Source organism: Neopelma chrysocephalum, unplaced genomic scaffold (assembly GCF_003984885.1).
Source record: "Neopelma chrysocephalum unplaced genomic scaffold, ASM398488v2 Primary Assembly neopelma1_73b, whole genome shotgun sequence".
Lineage (NCBI taxonomy): Eukaryota > Metazoa > Chordata > Aves > Passeriformes > Pipridae > Neopelma > Neopelma chrysocephalum.
Genome location: NW_020897734.1, coordinates 5,095,879 through 5,106,424, shown reverse-complemented (window position 1 = coordinate 5,106,424; position 10,546 = coordinate 5,095,879). Strand labels below are relative to the sequence as shown.

The 10,546-nt window shown below is 52.6% G+C and overlaps 1 protein-coding gene across 1 annotated transcript; it reads left to right on the top strand.

Annotated features, from left to right (window-relative positions):
- The first annotated feature begins 632 nt into the window (after positions 1-632).
- Positions 633-9,261, top strand: TNMD (tenomodulin). Its single transcript, XM_027687269.1, has 7 exons — positions 633-680; positions 807-941; positions 4,176-4,316; positions 5,107-5,208; positions 7,036-7,189; positions 8,357-8,529; positions 8,828-9,261. The coding sequence occupies exons 1-7, from the start codon at positions 633-635 to the stop codon at positions 9,035-9,037; spliced, it is 963 nt and encodes a 320-aa protein (XP_027543070.1). The 3' UTR covers positions 9,038-9,261.
- Positions 9,262-10,546: the final 1,285 nt, after the last annotated feature.

Sequence of the window (10,546 nt, the reverse complement as noted above, 5' to 3'; positions counted from 1 at the left end):
TGCAAACACACTGCACACACACACACACACACACCTGTGTGCACACACATGTACATACACACCCATGCCCACCCGTGCCCGTATGCCTGCACACACGTGCCCGTACACATGTGCCCACACACACTTGGTCCCCCACCATTCCCATCTCCCCCCACCATGCCCATGTCCCCCTGCCACGCAGTGACCCCACTGTCAGCTCCTGGGCTGCACCCACTGCAGAGCCCCACTCACACACATGAACAGAGGTGAGCAGCCCCGACTGCAGCAGTGTCCACGTCCCCAAGCTACAGGGGGACTGGCGGCATTTGCACAGCCTGGGCACCTCCAGCCATTGGTGCATGGGCAACAGGGTAGGGAAAAAGCAGAGATTAAACCAAAAATGTGACCCTGGATGGATATGACAGACACCGACCGCGCTGTGAGGCTCCATGTGGGCTCGTCTCCAGCAGCGTGGGAATGGCTTGTGCCCTGCAGACAGGAGCGCTGTGGGAGCGCCTGGGGCCCCGCAGGCTGTGGGGAAAGCTGGCTGCACATCCATGGGGGCGGCCGTGACCCAGCCTTCCCACCGCCTGTGCAGACAGAGCCTAACTCCACCTCGGAGCGGGCTGGCGTCGTCGCACACGGAGGAGACCATGGGAGGGACGGCTCGGGAGAGCCCGGAGCACTGCCGCTTTCTGGACGTAAGTTCACGGCTTGCCCTGCCACCCTGCATCTCTACAGCACCACAAATGTCTGATACCTGCGTGTCCTCCTCCCTCCTCGAATCCTCGGCACACCCTGGCTATCACTGTTTTGTCATTAACTAGGCAGAAGCAGCCAAGCCGCGGAAGAAGAGCTGCCCCAGGTACCAGCTCTGTGGACTGCTCCTCAGCGTGCTGCTCCTTTCTCTTATTCTGATATTTTTTGGTGTCAAATACCTCTGGAACCCAACACCCAGAAAAGTAAGTAAAAACTCTTTGATACAGCATTTCAAAGCCTTGTTTCCCCAGACAGAGTTGTCCTCCTCCCCTTAACCCCTGAAATTTTAACTGCTCCCCAAAACCCAAGCAACTTCACAAAGTGCATTTTCTCAGACCACAAGTATTCATGGCACTTTTAAAAATCTCTGTATTATTCATAACTAGCTTTTACTTAATACAGGCTGAGTTTTTTCCCTGCCACCGCATTCTTTCCCCAGTTGACAATTACAGGGGGTGGGAGCTACGCCATGAAGAGTTAAAGTTACTCTTATTTCACCGGCAGCAAATTTTATGACAAGTAAGAAAATATTTTCCATTTCATTTCAATTATCTTGCCAGAAACCGGTGGAAAAGTCATTATGCCACTGCATAAAGAGGAGAGAAAGCCAGGACGCAGTGGTGATTGATTGTCATGGATTATATTTCTTACTTTAATGTGTCTGCAATGTGAGGGGACGGTGAGACGGATTAGCTTCTGGAGGAGCTCCTGCTAACTGGATTGGGCTCGTTTATTCCCAGCTCCAGACGGACACTGCTGTAAGTGCCGAGCATGTCAGGGTGGCAGCAGGACTGTGCATCTCCTATCCGTCTCTGCCTGCTGCCACCCAACATCCTGACAGTTCTGCTAAAACTCTTTTTTTATCCCATACCCCAAGTAAATCTCTTAACCTTGAAGCCAACAGCCTGCCCAGTACCCCTCATTCTCCTTTCCTTTGAATTTCCATGCTCACCCAGGAGGCCCCACTTTGCACCCTGGTGCCAGCAGGTTTTGACAACTCTCAAGAACATCTACGAAATTCCCATGTGCAGCCAAGGCAGCCTGTTTCCCATGCTGGCATCTCCTCTCTCCTCCCTGCCCCACGCCGGAGCTGCTCCAGCCTGGCCAGGCTGCCCTCCTGCCAGGCAGAGGAAGCACCCTGCTTGCTGGAAACTTTGTCTTCTTATCAGCAAATAGAAATAAATACCCCCCAAAATAAAAGAAAAAGCAATAAAAGCCAGATGTGCCTCCAGGATCCTGCCAAGATATAAAGTCTCTACTGTTCCTAGAAAAACAGGGGTCATGCCAGCCATGAGGAGAAGAGGTTGTTAACCCCTGGAGGGGAGGATTTCTCTTGACAGCACAGAGACATTGCCAGTCTCAGAAAGCATATCCAGAACACCAGTCCTTGGCATCCTCACCAGCGGGCACTAGTGAAGGATGGACTCCATCCAGCCCTCCCCAACACCTGATGGGCAGAAAAGTGGAATGTGAGGTCACAGGAAAGCAGAGATGTTCCTGCAGTGGAGCTGCATGCTGACACTCCCAGTGTCCAGCACTGCTGTGTCCCTGTGGCTGCAGGGCAATGTCTTCTCCAGCTGACCCAGGAGCACTTGGGGAAAAGCAGGATGGGGGAGGCTGGAACTTCCTGACACTCAAAAATATAAACCAAGGGGAATTAAACTGTTTAAAGAACAAGAAACCCTTCAAGCTCCCGTAATGTAACCAGAGTGTGGGGAAAAAAAACTTGAAAGAAAAGTTGTTCCTCCGAGGGGTTGCCTTGGATGTGGCTGTGCCCCCTGCAAGTCAGCACCCATGCCAGCGGGCACAGCAGATGATGCAGCTAACAAGGGGTTTTCATCACAGCCTGGCAGGGGGGCATATTTCAATGATTCACCAGAAAGTGTCATTTTTAGCCCTAGAAAACATCTCACAGCTCCCTGAATAGCACGGAGCTGGCAAAGCCCAAGTGGGTTAACTGGACGCTGCACTGGCCAAAGTAATTCTTTGTAAATGGAGTGGCACTCAAAGGTAAGGTGCCACCTGGGATCCTGCCCTCCTAGAGATGATTCATGGCACCATGCACGTTTTGTCAGTCAAAACCAGCAGCCTCACAGCCATTTTAGGCTTCAGACTGTTTTTACCATATCATAAAATCCATTGAGAGCTATATATCTTTGTAAAAGCTTCCTGCAGACCAACAGGAGATGCTCATCACTGCCAAGGTGCATATCACTCCTCTAACCTTAAAGCAGGGGTGAAGGTACCTAGCAGTTCCCACAGCCGGTTCTGTGCCCAGGTGGATGCAAAATGGGTTATGCTGATGCTGGAAACATTGCTAAGAGACTTTGAAGCCCCCAAATGGGAAGATATGTGCAGGAATCAGAAGACTGTGAAAGGGGGTTTGGGTTGGCACTGAAGGCAGAGCCCCTGCCCCACACCAGTGGGGCCAGGGTGCTCCTTCCCTGGCTCCATGGCCATGTCAGGGGATTAACAGGGCTTTCCCATCACCGTGTCTCCCTCCCTCCTCCCTGCCCAGTGGACTTGAGGGGTTTTGCACAAGCCCTTTGCTTCCACACAGCACCGGGAAAACAGGACTCCCTGAGGCTCGCCAGCTCACGCTGCGCCAGCAGGATAATTTTTGTGCTTCAAATAGCATCTGCCACTACTCATCCTTTAAGGGTCAGGCATCCGCAGAGACTGGAGGGCTGCCGGGCTGGCTGAGTGCGGCGAGCACCTGCGAGGAGGGGAGGGCTGCTCCCTCCGGCGCTGCTCACCCCGGCTCCCCGCGGGGAGGAATGCCGCCGGGAAGCCGGCTGCTACGCCCCGAAGCTCTTCAGCAGCCCTCAAGGAGGTCTTTGATCCGCAGGCAATCCTTGATCTCCTCCAGGCAGAGAGAGGCTCTTACCTCTGCCTTTCCAGGAAAAACAGAAGGCGCAGAGATGGAGTGAGTGAGCTGAGGACACAGTGATGGAGTAAGCGAGACGGGGATGCAGTGATGGAGCAAGAGAGACAGGGAGACAGGGATGCAGCAAGCAAGGCAGGGAGAAGGGAAAATGAAGTCCCCCTGTGTTCAGGACTTCAGTCCAGCCTGGGATGTAAGCAGGCTCATGCCACAGAAAGCACCAGTAAGAGCTGAGCTGTGGCAAAGCTCCTGCTGCAAGTGTGGGATGAGCATCTTTTCCTAGGTTTGACACACATCCCAGGCTTGACAGACAAGTTGCCCCTCATTCTGGCTGCATCTTGACCTTCTACTGAGCCCTGGCACCTGGGAGCTGCTTCTCCTTGTGCTATCCAGAAGGTTGCTTTGGCTCAGAGCCACCGTGTGAGTAAGCAGCCATGGCAGGATACCCAGCATGGGTGATCATGCACCCAGCACCAACCTGTTCACCCACTGGGCAGCGTGTGAAACTGGGAGGGGTGCTGAGCTGACCCCTGTGTGACTTTGGCCCGTACAGGTCTATGATATGGAACACACGTTCTTCAGCAATGGTGAGAAGAAGAAGATTGTGATGGAGATTGACCCCCTGGCCAGGACGGAGACCTTCACCAGCGGGAACGGCAGCGAGGAAATCCTGGAGATCCATGACTTCAAAAATGTGAGTGTGGCAGTTTGTCCCTGAGACCCCCCCAGTCTCGCAGCAGGACTGATGGGACCCCTTAGTGTGCTGTGGAATCACTGAAGCAAGTCCCAGGACCATTTGCTCCTGCATCAGGGAGAGAAATGCTCAAACTCTCTGGGGATACTCTCAAAGGAAAGGAGATGTGTATCTACATAAGCTTCCACTGGTATTTTATAGAGGCGTGGTCAGTTCCAATGAAATACATCTTCAAGTGAGACCTGGTTATTGGATTTACCCTTGCAAAGGAACACAGTCATCATCAGTCTATCCAAGCCCAGTACATTCATCTGTCTGGAGAACATTAAAACCTCATGACATTGTTGTAGGCTCTCTCTGAAACCTAATTAAAATTTGTAGGGAAATACCCTGTGCAGTGACATATGGCAAAATTTTGAGCTAATAGCCTAGCAGGAACTGGGGGATGAATGTTCATATAACCATAACGGTCAGATGCTATTCTGCATATTTTTATTTATGATAATGAGAGCTCATGATAGTTATAAGGAGAAGAGGAGTGGAGTAAAATTTTATGACTACCTGCTTTAAAATATTTACAAAAATCCCAGTTCTCCCAAACCATAAAATGCAATATCGCTTAGGAGAACCTGTTAGTGCATCTTAGCACCACTGTGGAACAGAGGTGGCACAAAAACACCAACATCAAAAATATGACTAAGTCCTCCTCCAGCTGTACCATCTGTACAATGGGTTATTTGTCCTCCTCTTTGCCCTGACTGCTTTTTGGGTGTTTGCTTTGATCCTGTAGGGAATAACCGGCATCTTCTTTGTGGGACTTCAAAAATGTTTCATCAAAACTCAGACTAAAGTCCTACCTGAGACGACAGAGGCCAAGATCCCCGAGCTTGAGGTAGGTGAATAAAACAGGGCACCTCTGTCCCCTGTGAAACTCACTCCTCTCCCTGGCATAGGAGAGTGGCTGCCATTCCTGCCACCCTCCCATCTGCGCCAGCCTTCCCAGAGAGGCTGCAATAAAGAAATAATGAGCTGTGATCGCTTCATAAAATGCTCTTATTTCAGAGGATTGCTTATAAAAACAAGTGAAAAGAGACGGGATTAGACAGCGACAGACAAAAACCTCTCAGCACAATACCGGAGATCAAGAACAATAATCCTGTTGTAGTCAAAAGGTCGCAAGGCAGCTCAGGATTAGCAGGCACCAAAAAGTCAATCAAATTGTTTTCTCCCACGTTTGAGCCTCATGTTCTCAAGCAGAATGAGGCAGAAGTAAGGGATTTAAAAGAGCAGCCACTTCTAAGAAATGCGATTTGAGAAAACTCTTGGTGTATAGACCTGAGAGGTGGGAAGCACCAGGCTGGGGCCACTTCCCTGCATGGACTTTCCTCCCACTGATGTGCCTGGTTGCTTCCTGCATCAATTTATCTTTTGCCTACTGCATCCTGCTGCAAGGAGCCTCACATTTTGCATGCTGCATGGAAAAAGGTGTTGGACTCCCTATTTTAACCCTTCTCTGACCCCGGAGTGATGGCTCAGTCCTTTGACAGCAGTTGTCCCCTGGCCCTGTCCCCATCCCCAAGGCCCCCGTGGTGGCACAGCCTTCCTGCCTCCCCATTTGAGAGACGACGGGTGTTAGCAGATTGAATCCCCCCCAAGGATGCTGCCACAGATAAAACACCAGCAGGACATGTGTTTGAAACGAAGCGTGGGCAGAAACATTTCCCTGAATCATGACCCAAATTCCCAGACACCGATTCTTTGATTATGCCCTAAGAAGCTAATAGATCTTTTCAGCTACCATCATAAAAGGGATATGACTTCCCAGGCTTTAGCAGAACATCGCCCCGGGTAGAGAGCTGAAATGTAAAACCCAATGAGATAAATGTAGATTTAAGCTCTTCTCAGAGCCTGCACGCTGCCAGGTGCTGCAAGCAGCACCGCCCCAACCCCGCAGCTTCTACCAGAGAATCCCAAAACGACCCAGACTGGGTCAGGTTGTGTTGGCTCCTTCCTGTGTCTTCCCAAAGTCATAAGAAAAAAACTCTGTAAGAGAGATATACAGCTCCAGACGCCTTCTGAGAGAAAAATGCCTTTTGCCAGCTTGCTCTATGGGCTACCACCAACAACATAGACAATGTTGCCTTGGCAGAGAGCTCAGCGCAGATCCATCCAATAATCTTTATATATCTCCCTCCCTAAGTGCCTGCCAAAACACACCATGGACTAATGCAACGACAGAGACATGTGGTATAAATTACAGAATACAGCCGTGCAAAGAATTTCTGTGAGGAATAAATTAAAGTGTTCGATCACAAAATCAGTAGCAGAAGGAGAGAGGGATTAAGTACTAAGAGCAAAGCAGAGAGGAGATGTTTTAATCTTGTGTTTGAATGAGTTGGGGTGCTTCAGAAGGCTCTTCCAGATAGTGGGGACTGCACAGGAGAAGGCCTTTGGATGATCAACTAGGAGAGAGCATAGTGGTTTTGACTGAAGGTGGACAGGAAAGACAAGGCTTTCTTTCTCCCCATGTGAGGACCAGTTGGGTACTTTTTGTACACCCAGAGAGCACCATGAGCCAAGGCAGATAAAGTCCAGATGCTCTCTGGGAGGGGAGAGGTGCCTCTGGGTAAGCCAAGGGAAGTGGAAGCAGCCAGTGGTGGGGAGAGGGTGACTCCCATGTGGGTGACCATGCCAGGGCCAAATCTTGCTCTTTTTCCAGGGAGAAGAAATCACCACCACCTACTTTGAGCAGTCTGTAGTCTGGGTGCCTGGGGAAAAGCCCATTCAGAACAAGGAATTCCTGAAGAGCTCCAAAATTTTTGACATCTGCAGAAATGTGACCATCTTCTGGATCCACCCCACACCAATAGCAGGTACAAGGAGCCATCTCCTCCCCAAGGTGCTCTTGTGCCCTCTCACCAGGAGCAGCTCTGTCACACACTCGTGGCCCCCCTGCCACGTCCCCCACTGTGACATGGTGGGAACCCATTTTCACAGCCTTGCTGTACATCTCAGACATGAACACAGTGCTCCCCATGACCACAGGAGATCTCGGCCAGTGCAATAGCAGGGGCTGAAGTTTCTCTCTGCAAAGCGCTTGTCTCTGCCGGCTCCCCACTGACCTGTGCTTTACAGAGTGGCCACCCTCCTCATAACAAGGGAAAAAAAAAACCCAATCCTTTATACCTGCAAAGAAACCAGCGCTGCTGGAAACTGGGACGCCTAAATTCTCGACACCGCATGAACATCAGAGTGTGAGCAGACATCTGCATCTAAATCACACGGCGGGGTTGCCACCTCCAGCTGCTCACTACACAGCCCTTACAGAGGTTGTGGCCTCTGAGATCTGCCGGTGTAATTACCCACTCTCTCTAACCCACTTCCAGCCGAATGAGCTAGTTTAAAACTCCCTACTGAGAAAACTCCCTCTGCTCTGCAGCCACAGAGCCACATCATGTCCCCCACAGGTACCGGCCACCCGTGGTCCTGAGGGCAGGTGGGCATCAGAGATCCTTGGTGCAGAGGGAGGCTGTTATCCTTGACTTGTCCCCTTTCTGCTCCCTCATCCCTGCTGTTAGACTCCGTCTGCAGCGGCACTTGTGTCCCAGGTCAGTGGGTCCAGCTGGGTCACCAAGGTGCATCCAATGCCTTTACCAGGACAGCAGTGTCCCGAGGCTTCCTGGCACCTCCCCCAGCAAAGGAAATCAATGCTGCTGTGGGTCTTACCCAAGCTATGAGTGCTGTATCTACAAATCCACCTCACAGCAGCAGATCCCACCATGAGGATGCACTTCTATACACCCAAGACTCATGCAGGAGATGCCAGCAGCACCCACGGACACCCATCACCCATGGGGATGGAATGGGCCATTACCTCCTACAGTCCTTCTCCCAGGCTGGGTGAGAGCAGGAGGAAATGGAGTCTGGTGGGTGTTTTCTGTACCTTGGCACCACATTCTGGTAGACACATTAGTTCTTGCTGCAGCTTTTGCCCCCCTGCTCTGTAGTTGTTGACAGTAACATTTGGGCTCTTCCTGCAGCTCCTGAGCTGGCCAACCTTGAAGGGGCAGAAGAAGAAGACCCTGAGCTGCTCATAGACAACCAGAGCTGGTTGGATGGGGGGAGCGAACACGAGGTGGAGAAGGATGCACAGCTGGGGCCCAAGCGCCGGGCACGACAGCTCACTGAGGAGGACCTGCCCGTCAATGACTATGTGAGTGAGAGAATCCCACCCTGGGGTGCCCTGCCCATGATCTGGGGTGCCCTGGCCACAACCCTGGAGTATCTTGGCCATGCTCCCACAGTGTCCTAGCTATGCTCCTTGGAATGTCCTGTCCATGCTGCTGGAATGCCCTGTCTATGCCTCTAGAGTGCCCTGTCCACGTTCCTGGGGTGCTCTGCCCATGCCTCTGGGGTGCCCTGGCTGCCTTCCCAGGATATCCTGTCCATGTCCCCGGGGCGCCTAGGCCGCACACTGCCCTCACTGCACTGACTCTGCCTCTTCCCCGCAGTCAGAGAATGGGCTGGAATTCCATCCCCTGTGGGACGAGCGAGGCTACTGCTGTGCCCAGTGCCGCCGTGCCAACCGCTACTGCCGGCGGGTCTGCGAGCCCCTCCTGGGCTACTACCCCTACCCCTACTGCTACCAGGGCGGGAGGGTCATCTGCCGGATCATCATGCCCTGCAACTGGTGGATCGCGCGGATGCTGGGCAGGGTGTAGCACCCACCTCTCGGGTGCTGCCCCACACCCGCCCGCCGCGCCACCACCCAGCCAGGTGCACCCTGACACAGCCAACACGCAGGTCACCACCTGTTTGATGCCCAGTGAGGTGCAAACCTGCCGACTGTGGCACCCTCACCGTGTGTGTCCCCCGGCATCCTGCGCTGCTCCGGCGGGGCTGGGTGAGGCTGCGCTCGAGTGCGTTGCCGCCATGCTGAGCAGCAAGAGGCAAACAATAAATGTCTTGTATGAGTGATTGCAAAGAAAATGGAAAGTCTTTTAGTCTCAGTCTGATGCTTAATGGGTCTGAGAAGTGATCTAATTGCTTGGCTGCCTCGTCATGAGCATCCATAACTCAGGTACTGGGTCTGCCGGTGCTCACCTCACTGGGAACGTGCAGAGGTCCCTAATTTGCTCTCTGATGGCGCTGGTGGTTGTTCAGCATGTCCTGACCCCCTGTTCCAGCATCCTCTGATGTGTTCAGTAGTTGTTGCTGACAGCTCAGGGGTGCCACCAGTCCACTCTGGAGTTGTCTCAGCACAGGCAGAGGAAGGAGCTGGCACAAGGAGCTCCCTGAGGAACCAAGCATCCAAAGTCAGAGGGAGCAGAGGGTGTGGAGTAGGGTGACCACTGTCCCCAGCTCTGCTACCAACAGATGGGCAAAACTTGAGCTCAAGGGGAAAAAGTAAGCCCTTGACACTGCAGCTGCCCTGAGCAGGACACTGCCTGCAGCAGTGCTGAGGGCTCACATCAAAATCCCTGTGCACTCCTGTGCAGTCTTCCTCTGCCCACAGCCTTGGGGCTCACACCAGACCCAGGTTCAAGCTCTCATCCCAGGGAGCCAGCTGCTGCCAAGGAGCTCTGACATCCCACAGGTATCACCAGGTGAAACCCTCTCTGTGTCACCAAGGAATCACACACTGTCATGGCCAGAACGTACATACAGAGAAGGGAGGAGAGGTCAGAGCCAGACCCTCCTCACATTCCTGCATCTCCTATGGGGACATAAGCATATTTTCAGAGCAGTTCCCTTCGTTGCTGTTGATGGCTGTGCTGACAATGTGGTTAAAACACTGGGAGCACGGTGCAGCAGAACTCCCCACGTGATATCCCAAGGGACACCAACTAGCTTTGGGGACACCAAGCCTGACAAGTCCCCTGAGACATTTATCCCTCAGAGAGGAAAGGTTTAAACACCGTGGGGGATGTGTGAAACCCACCCAACCATAGCTGTTGCAAGAAACCAGAGCCCTTCTGTCCCTGCTCAGTGGGTCCAGACAGGTGACCAAGGTGCCTTTGCTAGGACAGCAGTGTCCCAAGTCTGCCTGGCACCTCCCCAAGCACATGCCTGTTCCTCCAGAACATCTCTCCAAATTAAAGTGAGTTGTCTGCACAGGTGTTATTCAACCAGGTAAGATCCACACACTCTGATGGCCACAGTGCTGTCACTGCCTACAGGAATGAGCAGGCTGAAGAAGCCTCAACACTCCCCAGGTTGGCACAATCCAT